The sequence below is a fragment of the Delphinus delphis genome, chromosome 13 (genome assembly GCF_949987515.2).
Source record: "Delphinus delphis chromosome 13, mDelDel1.2, whole genome shotgun sequence".
NCBI classification, from domain to species: domain Eukaryota; kingdom Metazoa; phylum Chordata; class Mammalia; order Artiodactyla; family Delphinidae; genus Delphinus; species Delphinus delphis.
In genome coordinates this window covers 80,796,522-80,811,048 of record NC_082695.1, presented here as the reverse complement: position 1 = coordinate 80,811,048, position 14,527 = coordinate 80,796,522, and the positions used below count along the sequence as shown (strand labels likewise).

The 14,527-nt window shown below is 34.3% G+C and overlaps 1 protein-coding gene across 5 annotated transcripts in view; it reads right to left on the bottom strand.

The window, feature by feature from the left end:
• CCDC102B (coiled-coil domain containing 102B) overlaps window positions 1-14,527 on the bottom strand; it is a 262,646-nt gene that overhangs the window by 199,592 nt on the left and 48,527 nt on the right. For all 5 annotated transcript variants that reach the window (XM_060029199.1, XM_060029202.1, XM_060029200.1 and 2 more), the window contains exon 4: window positions 7,206-7,314. In XM_060029199.1, the coding sequence (XP_059885182.1) occupies window positions 7,206-7,314 (109 nt within the window). The remainder of the gene's footprint in view (window positions 1-7,205; window positions 7,315-14,527) is intronic.

The following is a 14,527-nucleotide window of genomic DNA, read 5'->3' as shown; positions in this document are numbered from 1 at the left end:
GGCTATCTCCACGTGGTATAACGTTGACTGTTCTCAATTAATGTCTCGATTTGATCACCATCAACTTCAACTCATCTACTAGACTGCAGAGCATCATCCAGTGAGAAATCTCCAGTATGAAACTTCAAAAACCACTTTTGACACATTCGATCACAGCACCTTCTCCATACACTGCACAAATCTTTTTTTGCGTTTCAGTTGTGTTTTTACCTTTCTTGAAATAATAAAGCATAATATGCCGAAAATATTGCTGTTTTCTTCCATCTTCAATATTAAATGGCTACACAAAAATTCACCAGCTTTGATTAGTTTTTTGTTTGTTTGTTTGGGTTTTTTTGATTAGTTTTTTTTTAAATGCACGCTGATATGACAGCTGTCTCAATACAATCTAACAAAATTGTTTCGAATGAAGTTAAAGACAAAAAGCACTACTAGAGCCATCTTATGAAAAAAAAAAGAAACGAACGAGTTTTTTAGCCAACCCAAAATATTAAGAGGATAGATCTCATGTGAAGTGTTCTTACCACAAACAAGCACACACACACACATACACATAAGAACACAAGAAAAATGCTGGAGGTGATGTATATATTTAGTGCCTCGGTGTGATGGTGGTACCATGGATGTATGCATGTATATGTCCAAACTCATCAAAATGCATACACTGTGCTCAATTTTTTGTATATCATTTATACCTCAGTAAAGCTAAACAAAATCATTAGAAACACTTGGAACGCCCCACCACCAAAAAAAAAAAGTCACCCTCTAAATCCCCCGCAGTCATGTACACACCTTTGGTGTCAGTACATGGCAGGGCTAAGATGAGCAGAGTGCCTTGATTCAATCTCCTTTTCAACATGAAAACTGCTCCTGCAGGTAAAAATCCTCATGCTATTTACTAAAAGGAAGATCCTTATCTTCAGAATGGTCTTAACTGAATATCCCTGCATAGGGATTTCTTATAGGAAAAGATAAAACCAGAATCTTTGGATGTATGAGGCATGCATCAGTGGAAAGTGTCCTGTCAGCTGGAATAGAAAATAAAGATGTTTTGCAGACTGAATGTCCTCTCTACGTGAGACCATTGTCACTGTGTCACTCCTTTAGGGACATTATCTTTTCAACCTACTTTTAACATCATTCTCAAACTATTAATTTGTATAGATTAATTAAATATCAGCTGACTCCTTTGTACTGTATTTTAAATTTTAAAATAGTGTTGGTTAACTTAAACAGATGCTAAAACATCTGATTTCAACCTATCTTTTCCTTTATCATTTTATGTTTCTACAAGTAAAGTAGATTCTGAAGAGCCTAATTTTCTTTCATAATACTTACAATAGCCTTAGAGTTAAGGAAGTCATCTCGGTGCTCTGAGGGTTACCTTGGTGATGTCTATGAATTATCCACTAGTAGTTCAATTAATTCTGACTTATGTAATTTAGTGCTTACATTATTCTTAATTACATTTGTTTAAAAGGTCTTGAAGGCACTTGTATGAGCAAAGTGGTGTCCCATAGGCTTCATTGTTCTTATACATTTATAGAATTCTAATACGGTATTTTATCAGCCTCACTCTTTGTCCTGATAAGCTAATTTATATCTGGCAAAGAACAAGCTAAACAGATTTTCATGATGGATAGGATGTTAGGGGCGAAGGTTCACTCCAGTGCCCTGGAAAATCTAAAATCTTCAGGGATGTAGAGCAGTAGCCTCATCAGGTAATAAAAGGCTTGACATGCACACACTGCTTTATTTAAATTAAAATGCCTTTCCGTGAAAAAAAACTTGAAAGAAATAACTAGCAAAACAAAACAAAAAAGAAAAACTAGGATCTCAACTATTCTCCTTACACTATAGCCATAGCCACCATTCAGGAATACAAGCATATAGAGCTAGATAAAAAAGCTTCGGTCTTCACAAATCATAACCACGTTTGATCAGCACTGCATAGAGGGAAATGAATAAAGCAGACATGACGTATATTATCATGAAATTCAGAGTTCAGTGGGAAAGGCAAATAGAAAGTAAACCAAAAAATAATTGCAGTTGATAAGGTCTTTTAAAAATCTTGTACATTTCTCCGAGGGAAAATAGTAAAGGAAGTTTTTTCGGGAATAAAACCATTCCCTTTTATAAAGTGACATGTAAACTGAAGTTAATGGCAAGATGTGACTGGTGGATGGGAGGTGAAAGGGTTGTTGTGTGACTGTTTCGATGAAAAAAAAAACAGCCTGAAACAGAAAATATAAACATAAACACAAACACACACACACACACACATATATAAGGCAATGAGTACTCACTTGTGAATAAGTGAAACAATGTACAGCACTCCCGGCCGGGTCCATACAAACCGTCCTGACGTGACCCCCACCCCCATTCTCTCCTGTGTCTAATCTCTGGTCTGATGCAGACTGTCCAGCTAAATGACCTCTGAGAGCTCAGGGCACAGCAGAGTCAGTGACAGAAGGAGAAGGCTGGACTCCAAACACAGGTAGGGAATGTATATGCATCAAAAATAGTTCACTGCTGGGTACTGTCTGCTGGAATTTAGGGCATTGCCTTTTAGAGCAGTTGGGGTGGAAAGAGGGGTATTATTACCGGGCACCCACTACACTGTCAACATCAGGTGGCTGAGCCAGCTGGACCTGGATAGTGGGAAGTCACTGAAGTGTTTTTATGATCCAGTTTACGTTTTGAGAGCTATCACCCTGCTTGCTGGGTGGACAAGTGAATAGGTCAACAGTGCTGGGCAAGGGACCTAGAGGAGAGGGCAAGAGGAGGAGACAGGATGGCTCCGCCTGGGTGAGGGGAGGGGAGGAGTTAGAACTGACAACAGACATTAATGTTCTGGGTCATTTCTAGGGAGTATTTCCTTTAAGCCACAAAAATAGCAATATGAGACAGCTTTGAAATTAGCTTCGAGCTAAGAACTGTACTCATACTCTACCACATACCTATTTCAATTAAGTATCTTCAAGGACCCTCTCTTTATGTGGGCAGAGTAGCTCCCATTTGACACAACCTTTTTTAAAGTGAAGGTATCAGTATAGAATTTTAGCTACAGATAACTCATAATTCTAACCTTCTATTTCCCTCAAATTAGAAAGGTGTTTTGAGGTGTTTCAGATAAGGCTTCAATGTCAGCTATTAGTGCCATAAAGAGGCCCCATGAAGCCTGTGTCTCCCTAAGTACTTCATACAAATATTTATAAAATATTTATAAACTATTCGTAAAGGAACACTGTAAATTATAAACTACTAGAAATGTCGCTATTATCACAAAAAGGTAAAAGATTTCTAAATAAAATCCTTAAAAAGATACCAGGTAAAAATGCAAAATTTTCAAAGGAAGATTAAAAAGTTACAATTTCATTTTTTTAGTTTGATACCAATTTTAAAATGCTAGCAGTTTTCTCCACATATGGTAAAAAAAAAATCTTCCATTATGAAAAGAATCAGTCATTTATTGTTAAAGCAAGGTACCATACTTATTTGTAATCAATGTTACTTATCTGAATATTTGATTCTCTAGATCATGAGATTTCATAAAACTTGTCATTACAGCACTCTTGGAATTCATAATCTAATTCCAAATCAGTATTTACAGACGTGCAGAGGAAAGCTGACTAAGTATTAGATTCAGCATGGGAACAGCATTTTGAATATAACCATCTCCGCCGCTCATCATCTTGGTTGCATTTTAAATACTTATTCGATTTTACAATTAAATTCTCATATTTACTCTTCTCTAAATGTCAGTAATTTAAGAAAGATCTCCCTCTAAAGCACACCAGACTTCCAAATACATTTTTAAAAATTCTGGTCTATTAAGCACATCTGTTTCCAGCTCTAAAAATTGCTAAATTTTCCAGCAGCCAGTTTTTAGCCAGGCATGTATTTGTTTGTAAGTTTCATGCATCTAAAAAAGAATTACACGGTATTCAAAAATTTTCATAGATGAAGAGCTACAGTGAAAGAAAAGGTCATTTATCAGAATTGTTGAGAAGTGGAATAAGAAAGGAGAATTCATGTGAAGGTCCAGAGGATGTATCATAATAACCTTTTCTGATTGTCAATCAACTTATGGGAATTTAAAATATTTTACACTTTAATTACTGTACAATGACCTTTCTAAATGTACCGTAAGATTACTGTTCTCTTATAATCTATTATAAAACAATTAAACAAAGAATATATAATAATTACATGCGACTAAGTATTTTTATTTATTGTCTAAAAATTTTTTTAAACATTCCATAATGTTTTATAAAAATAACTTAAATATATGTTTATGCCACATGACTTCCAAAGGCTCTATGAATATCATAAACCGCCTTTAGGAAGTGGAAAGAAACATTTTTTAAAAAATAATCCCATATAAATAATTCAAACAATATTTTTTAAATCTCTGTTAAATTAACTTTCCATCATCTACAATAAAAACTCTTCCTTTCATTCATTGTCACTTTTCTTCAAAGTTCAAAGTTGTAGTTCCTCTAACTGAAACATACATTCAAAAGTTTAAATATTTAAACAAATTTTCCATAACAGTCTTGAAGTTTCCTTTGTTCCAAAAGCCCTATTATTATTATTATCATTATTATTATTATTATTATTATTATTATTTTTTTGTGGTACGCGGGCCTCTCACTGTTGTGGCCTCTCCCGTTGCGGAGCACAGGCTCCGGACGCGCAGGCTCAGGATGCGCAGGCTCAGCAGCCATGGCTCACGGGCCCAGCCGCTCTGCCGCATGTGGGATCTTCCCCAACAGGGGCACGAACCCGTGTCCCCTGAATCGGCAGGCGGACTCTCAACCACTGCGCCACCAGGGAAGCCCCTAAAAGCCCTATCATTTTATCTAGTAGAAGGGTCACATATGTATTAATATATACTTCTGTATGGGTGTCAAAATATAGACCCAATTTACACTGTAAAATGCTATGTTGATTTTATTTTTTCTCATCTATAAAGCTTTCTTAAGCAATTTAAAGTAGACATTTTCCAATTTGATACTCCAAAATATCATCTTTGAATAGAAAACATTAAACATTTTAAAATATACATATCGTTTTGTAAACCAACTGAAAACCATGACTTTTTTCAAAAACAGCTGCTTTCGAAATGTTAAATTGATGTTATCAAGTCTGCACTGCCCATTAGTGGCAAGAGATTGTAAATGCATGATTTTAATTAAATTGAAGACCAGTTCTATCTTAAATATTAGCTTTCTCAATCAAATTAAAACTCGTTATAAGACAAACACACCTACACTGTAAGCATAACACAGTTTTTGTGTTATGAGATATTGTTCCTGTAGAACATTAGTTTACTGTCAGTGCTCACACCCAGAGACCACATTCAGTTAGGTACCTGTGAATATAAATATGATGAATCCATCACAAATGCATGTGTGTGTTCACGCATACACTACATACATGCCCACAGTGTAAGCTGGAAACAAAAACACTCTGACAGTATAACATGAACTTATAAAGCAGAAATAAACTTTATCTAGCTTGTTAGCTTTGTTTAAATTACCCCTCATTGAGAAATATTCCCAAACTAACCTTCTGTGGTTCTCACTGAAATTACCTTCTGTTAATAAATGATTTTTAGGCAGGAGATATTTGTTTAAGGGTATTAGGAAACTCTCTCCCTCTTTTCATTTACTGACTTTGTTTCTTGTATGTTTTCAATGTAGATGTCATTTTTCAATTCTAGCTATGGAATGGAAAGAATATAAGGTGAAAGGAGAGGGGAAGCAGCTCCCTTTGAGCAAAATACTCAACAGTTTCTTAAAGCTGAGGAACAGCTTCTTTTTCTTTTGGCCTGTGCTGTGGGCCATGCAGGATCTTAGTTCCCCGACCAGGGATCAAACCTGTGTCCCTGCAGTCTAAGCATGGAGTCTTAACCACTGGACTGCCAGGGAAGTTCCCCCCACCCCTTTTCTTGGAAAACATTCTTTTATTTTTATTTTATTTATTTAGTTTTTTGGCTGTGCCACGCGGCATGCAGGATCTTAGTTCTTCAACCAGGGATCCAACCCATGTCTCCTGCAATGGAAGCATAGAGTCTTAACTACTGGACCGACAGGGAAGTCCCTCCCTCTTTTCAAATCTCAGTGGTCCGCAGGGTTGACATAGTCGACTAGTTCTGAACCTCTGCATGATGATTACTATGCTCTATGAACATCAGGATGCCTGCATGTGACCCATAAATAAGGCAAGTGCTGGCAACTAAGGTTCTTGAATATTCCCTCATGGGATTTCTGCAAACTTGAGTCAATGACTCTACACTTTATCACTTGCTGGAAACAAAGCTGAAACAACATTCGTATGGAATTTCATAAACAAAGAGGAATACTGCTTCCCACTTTTTAAACAACTGATGGAGGAGTGCTTTAGACTAAGGCATGATTACATAACTGATTTCGATATGCAGCTTCTTTCGACAGCTGTCAACACATGTACAGTTTGTATGTGTGTATATATATATATGCATGTATATAGCACACAGATGAACTAAATGCTAACTCATTGGGGAGCATTTAGCTTGTCATTATTTTTGCTCAGCATTTTTCTTTGATTTGCTTTGCTCATTATTCTATCCCACATACTTACCTAGCATAGTGCTTTAGTACACAAAATACACACAATTAATATTATTTAAATAATGAATATTAATAAATCATGGAAAGTGTTCATGACAGCATTTTATTGATGAAAATGCAAAGGAAATGTATAACTATGTATAGTTATACATGTATAACTAAATGTATGTATAAATGTATAACGATTCTGAGTAACTATAATGCCAATGTGAAAAGAACCTAAACACACTAAAGATAAATTAATATTTTCAGAATGCTTTATAAAAGAGTAAGATAAAGTTGTTTATTATAGATGTTATGATATGATGGCATCTTAGGCTGTCCGTCCCCTCACACGTGCCTGGAATGGATAGATAATTGTGTCATGTGGGTGATCATTAAAAATATGTGTTATTTAGAACAAGATTTCTTATGGCTTGAGTTTGACTGAGTCCACTATTAATATGTGAGTTCAAATATTCCTTTTATAGAGGGAATTCAATCTTTTAACCTCCTTTCCTCTTGTCTACTCAGTCTTCTGCCCACCAGGTTACACATTGAAACAGAGAAAACAGTCAGTTGCTTCCTTTCCATCACACGTCTCCCTACCTCTTTCAGACTTTTTGCCTTTGATTCTTTCAGTTCTTCATACTTCCATTTCCACACAGACAAAGCTGACTCCAGCCGTTCTATTTCTTTTTCCAAAGATAAGCGCATTCTAAATAGAGAATTAAAAGCAAAATAGACTTACAATTTTAAAATAATTTTAGGAATGCATTCAATTTTAGATTTTCCATTTTCCTAATTTTTTATATTTGTATATGATCATTGTCATGACAGAAAACTTTTTTCAGCTTATTAAAAATATTGAATAAAAGTTGGTTTACAGTAGTTTAAACACATTTAATTTGGCTTTGCCAGTATTAAAATAATTGACTTTCTGCCTGCTGTCTCCTGAATTATTCATTCATTTCTTTCAATGCTTCTTATTCATATTGTTTCCTTACATGGGAGGATATATATATGTTTCTAATTTTAACATGGTTTTTATCCAACTTCATATCGTGCCTGTATATGAATGAAGAATTCTTTGATATGACAGAGAATACCAAGGAGCCCACATAACCATTTAAGAAATCAGTCATTTATTGGAGATATAAAAATACTTTTTAAATATCTGCAATTCTGTTTTAATAAAGCAGTTTCACTGGGATCTCTATTTAAATTATTTAGAATAATTGAAATTAATTTCTCTATTTATAGAATAAGTGACAGAACTTGGATGAAAATCTTTAATCCTTTAATATCTCATCACTGATTTATTTTTTCCATGCCCACACATCTATTAGAGTGAGTCACTGAAAATAATTGTTTATTTCTGGTGGTAACTAGCATATATCCACCTTTGCAAATGGTCAGTCATCTCTGTGGTAGATTATTGTTAAAAATACTCATTCTCTTTCCTCTCCTTCCATGGACAGAGTTGCTTTTCCCATCCCTGGATTCTAGGCTTTGACAATGCGATATTATCTGATGTGACAGATTACAGAAATTTGAAAAGAATTTGTGTGATTAGGCTTCTTTTATCCCTCAGCCTTCACTGTGAAAAGAGTCTCTCCCTACCCCCCGCGGGAACTGCTGTCCCCAAATAAACATATGAAGCAGATCTGAGCTCAACCTTACCAAGGAGCCAAGCCCAGCTGGTCCAGTGGAGGTCAGCTGACCTTGCATCCAGCCAGGCAAAATACTTTGTTGTCTTAGCTACTGAATTATTATTATTATTTTATGCAGCAAAAGATAGCTGATACAGGAAATGATACTTAAAAGGGGATGCTGCAACAACAAAAATGAAAAATATGTAGACCTAATTTAGGGGTCATGTGGTGGACAGGGGCTGGAAAGAAAACATAACAAGCCAGAAAAATAGTGATACATGTTATTTAGTGGTGAAACACAAGATGAAATTGTCACTTGCTGTGCCTTGGACATAGAACATGTGCCTGACATTACCAATGGGATGCTATTGGGCACGATGTGGCCAAAGACTTAAAAAGTGTTTGTGTAACTGGGCTTACTCACTTATATTTTGGCCATGACTATGAGAAATACATACCTGTGCAGGCCCACTGCTCCCAGGGGAAGATAAGAGCCATGAACCACAGCTGAGTTTTCCCTGCAGAGCCCTGTCCAGATTAACCAACCTCCAGTGGCTCACAGACTCCAACTAAATAACTTCTGATTGTTACATGCCTCTAAGATTCTGTAGTTGTTAGTTACAGTCTTACTGTATTTATCATTAGCTAATACACACACAGATCTATTTCAGTGATAACGCTGCTAGAAAGATCTTGGGACATATTCACAGAGCTAGAAGATGCGTCCAGAATCAAAATTGAATGCCATTTCCTTATTTATAAGAAATATGAATCTTCTAGGTAGCAATAGTGTGAAAAGAATTCAGAATAGAATTAGGCCATAAATATATTAGTTTAATCCAATCGATGCATAAGCAGCCCATTAAGGGGTTACATAATAATATTTGCATGAATCAAGCCATAAAATTGAAAGAGGATAATAAAAGAATCTGTTACAGCTTAACTTCACCTCAAAAGACTTAAGTTGCAAAAGACACCAGCACTATTTATAGGACTCTAATTTGGAATCCCTTATTAACACAGTACGTATATTACAATGAACAAAGAAAAAGGCTCAGTAGGTTCTTTAGAACACTCCTACAGATGTCCACAGGTCCAGATTAACAACCGCAGCCAAAAATTCTGATAGATAAGTAAATTTAGCCAGCTGGTGACACCCCAGTTGCTTACCATGATACGATATTTGCTCTTAGTGACTGTGTTTGAGATTTTAAGAATAGGATTAAATATAGAAATTGGGAACAAATTGCCAAATAGTAATATTTTGTGTTAAATATAGAAAAAATACATAAAAGCCACTGTATATTAAAATATGTTATGCATTTGGCACTCAGGTTTTAAAGTTTTGGATAAGGTATTTTTGAATATTTAAAAGAAATTGAGTATTGACTTTAACCTGTAAATTTAAGTTGAAAAATATAATAAAATTGTATTGTTTGTGACTTCATTGAAATACTTAAGAATCACCATATTTATAATTTTAATTTATTAGAATTACATGAGTAGAACATGACAATGTTTTCATCAGTGAAAGGACTATCTTAAATTAATAAAATAATTTTATTAAAGGATATTGATCAAATACATTTGTGTAATGAAGCATACATTGAGAACATTTTCTCAAAATTAATTTTGAGAATTATTTATAAATAGATTAATATAAAAATTATACTTGAAAATTTGAGAAAAGTCTACATTTTTAAATTTACAAATTCAAAATTATACATGTTGAGAAATCAGTGTCAGCTTTTAACATTACACTCTAATAAATCAAATGATAATGTTAGCAAAAAAGCTCATATTAACATAAAAATGATTTATAATTACTGTAGAGTAAATGTTGATCCTCGAAATTGTCATCAGAATTACTGTGGCAACTATGCCCTCAGGGGTTTTATAAGAAGTTCAAGAAGAACATTGCAAATTATATTAAACTTTTAGTTACATATAAGTATAGATATAGTCTAAAGATCTGATTATATGTAGAATACATCTAGACTAAGTATTCAAGGCCAGTTCATGAAATAAGAATAATTTTGAAAAGCATATTAACATGAATAGTTAACCATTTGTATTCTTTATTTAAGGCAGATTAGTCACATTTAAAATATAGCATTATTTCTCTCTTTAAGTATGTATCTTAAATAAAATAACTGATATTTATTAGTTTAGTGAAAGAAAATTATGTATTTCATTCTGTAAAATGGTACAATTTAGAGAAGTGAGAGAACAGGCAATTCATAAAAATTTATTTAATAGCAGTGTGATGCTTGGGTGTTTTTCAGCATAGCTTTATAAAAAAAATTGTGACTATTTGTTTCAAGCATTAGGACATAAGGACTGTGCACACTTAAATTTATGCAGCAGAGGGCACTCTTTAAATGGCCTAATCAATTTATTCTCCATTTTAGAGAGATTTTCAAAATTGATTAATTATACTTACGTTTATAATTGAAGTTTAAACTATCATCATATTGTTTGAACTACAAGAAGGCAAATAAAAAAAAAACCTAATTTACTCTAAAGGATATTGCATATTTTATGCACAGATTCTTTAAAAAAAATTACTAAGACAAAGCTCAGAAAAAATATAGTATTTTAATATGATGATATAAATTTTTAAAAATCAGATTGCTAAAATGTATAATATTTGCAGGATCTAAAACGTAGTGTATGAACCAAAATGATTTTTATGAAAAGATATGATTATATTTCTATGCAATCTTTTGATACTTTGTTAATCATCCCATAATGATCCCATAATAAATAGGCATAAATTTTAAACATCTAGACAGGAAGATTAATCAAAATTTTTTTCAGAGATAAAAATTCCTAAACATTACTTTCTGGTAATAAATATTAATCATTTTTGAACTGTGTGAAATTTCGTTGTAAAATATCTAGTCAGTATTTTCTTAGAGGTCTATTAATGTTAAATTTTTTTGCCAGACAAAAATAATTAATTTGTAATAACATCTAGATATCCATTTTTTCATTAGTCTAAAATTTAGAGTTAGTACTAAATGATGAATAACAAAATTTTTTACAAGTATACTTTAAATAAGCAACCTATTTATCATTTCATGATTTCGCTATTTATAACTACATATTTCAGCAGTAACATCTTTCAATATCTTTCATTTTCATCACCTTTCAGCATTTTCAGCAAATAGCCAAGCCATATATAGTTAATTTAATTAGAAAAGAGATGACTTTAAAGGATGCTGTTAAGCTCAGAGACACCCAGGAGGACAAGAGACCAAGGCTTGGACAAGGCTATGCAGCCAGGAACAAGACCCGTCTCATGTCACAGAACCGGCCCAATGAAGACCCCACTGCCTGTTGCCTGTACACTCTCCTGATATCAATTATGTGTCCAACAAACAAATATACTCAAAATAGCTAATTTAAATAGAAGACATTAATAGCACAAAGAATCTCTGGGAGAGCCAGTGAAGCAAATTGGGAACCTGCAGTCAGAAATACCAAAGATAAAGCCATAGAAATCTTCCCATCAGCACTTTCTTGGGGCCACCATTTAGATACAGACATCACAGCATGACCTCAACATCCCCTCAACTCGAGTCGTGGGATGATGTCACCAGAGATTTGAGGCTGCTGCTGCCTCTGAAAACAAGATGTAGCTACTGCCACTGCCTTCTCCCCTCACCAGGATGGATGCTGGTGCTCTCATCTCTTTGGAGGACTAATTTATGCTAAAACAACAAGGTGGCTACATTTAATAGCTGTTCCTATGTCAACCGTCTGCACCCTAGCTGCAAAGGAGACTGAGGTAGGGAGTTACTAGTGCTTTTATTGTCTACACAGAGAGATAGACTCTCTCATTAGGTACAGGACTGCCCAAACACAAACATACTTTAGAGTAAAAAAGAAATTGTAAAAATACACAAAAATTAACTTGAAATGAATTAAAGACCTTAATTTAAGACCTGAAATGTAAAACACCTGGAAGAAAACATAAGGGGAAAGCTCCTGAATATTAGTAATGGCAGAGATTATTTTGATTCTACATCAAAAGCACAGGTACCAAAAACACAAAAATAAATAAGTGGGACTATAGCAAACTAGAAAGCTTCTGCACAGCAAAAGAAACAATTGACAAGATGAAAAGATAACCTATGGAATGGGGGAATTATTTGCACACCACACTGGGGTCAATATCCAAAATATATAAAAGGAACTCATACAACTCAGTAGCAAAAAAAAAAAAGAAAGATGAATGTACAGCATGATGACTATAGTGAACAACATGGTACTGTATACTTGACATTTGCTAAGAGAGTAGATCATAAGTGTTCTAACCACATGCAAAAATAATAACTATGTGAAGTGATGGGTGTGTTAATTAGCTTGATTATGGTAATCATTTCCAAGTATGTATATGCATCAAAACATCATGTTGTATACCTTAAATATATACAAATTTTATTTGTCAGTTATAAGCTTACTGTATAGCCCATTAGTAACAGTGAATAAATAAGTAAAGTAGATCTGACTTTCTATTCTTTAACAATATTACATTAAATAATATTAACCAGACTTGCATGCAATTTTTTCATTGTCTTGAGGAATATTCACAACCAGATATATAGATTTCTTTCTCATGCTAATCATTGGAGCATTTTCAGTTGGCTGTACTATCTCACCAAGATTTAAAATCTCATTTTATTGAGAAAAAAAACATAACATTTAATGAAGCAAAGAAAAATAATTGAAGCATACTGCTCTTCTTATATAGAAAACAAACTAAGGAAATAAAATTGAAAGGGCAATTAAAGCTCACATTGACAGAAAGCTAACATTTTGTAAGGGACGCAGGTGCCATCTGCAGTTTAACTTTAGAACTAATTCTAAAGGCTAAAACAGCACATCAAAATATTTTACCTCACCATCTCTCTTACTTAAGACGTAATATTGCCAAAGTTCCTCTTCCTAAATGCTTAGGTACACCTAGCTCTGTTCAAGGATCAGTCTTCCTGCCCTCATCTCAAATTTCCTACCTGGGAAGGTCGGTTTTTTTAAGAGATCAGAAATATACAAATTCTCAGTACATGAGCAGCTTCCAGATACTGGGTAATTATTCATCAAACTGAACAGTATGAATAATACAAATAATAGATAAACTTTAGTGTTTTAGATGAGGGGGTTCTAGTCAGTCAATGGTGGAAATGATTCCCTGAGTTCTCTAGGTTGATTCCTGTGCTCTAGTCAAGAGAAGTTTCCCACTAGCTGGGAACATAGAAAAAATTACATTCACATCTTCTCAACTCCAGCCACCCACTCACTGAGATTCCAGGAGGAAGGATTTAAAAGATTAGACAGATTTATAGTAAAAGTATATACTGTATCCTTGGGAAACATTCTCTTGTGATAGAAAAAAAGGCTTTGCCATGGCCTCATGTGGACTGCAGGCTAATGTTAATTCATGGACATATCACACCCGTGGGACTGCTTCTTAAAGAGGAGAGTGAGGAAGCAAAATGGAATCAAAGGCCCCGTTTCCCCCTTATTCTCCAGCCTGTCTTTTGTTTATATGCTGAATTTGCTGAGAACTGGGGGACTTACTTAATACTGTGGGGATTGTTCATTTATTCCAAGGAAGTCAGATATATATGTACATGTACATGTGTACAAGTGAGAGTGTAAAGACACACATGTGTATCATTAAAACTGGTACTTTGGGGAGTTTACATGCAGGAAACAGCATTTTCACATTGTTCCTATTATGTTATGTAGGTGAAGTAGCATTGTGAGTGGGTTGGAGAGAAGTCTATAACCACTAAAAAGTTAAATCCTTCAAGAAATGAAGCCCAGAGGTTAGAACTTGACTGAGACCTGTAGTTCCAGAGAAAATTAATTGTTAATATGGGTGCAGGCGTTCAATTTTATTCTCTTTTCTACTAAGGTTGATTGCCTCTGTTAGGAATTTACAATTGATGGTAGAATAATAAATATTTATTCTCTACACAGATACTTGTATTATCACAATCTGTGCATGTGGTGAGGTATAGGCAAAGAATCTGAAAAAGGGAATTAGTGGTAGGAATAAATTTCAGAGGACTTGTGGCTGACAGAAAAGGATGGGCAGATAAACAGCTTGTAGTACTGGTGAAAGGTTTGCGTGCATACTTATCACTGTTTCAATCCATGTAAACCAGGGAAATTAAAACCATTATATAATATATAATTATATTCATACTTAGTGATAATATACATCACTCCCAGTTTTTTTTTTTTATTCTGCCCATTCAGAGT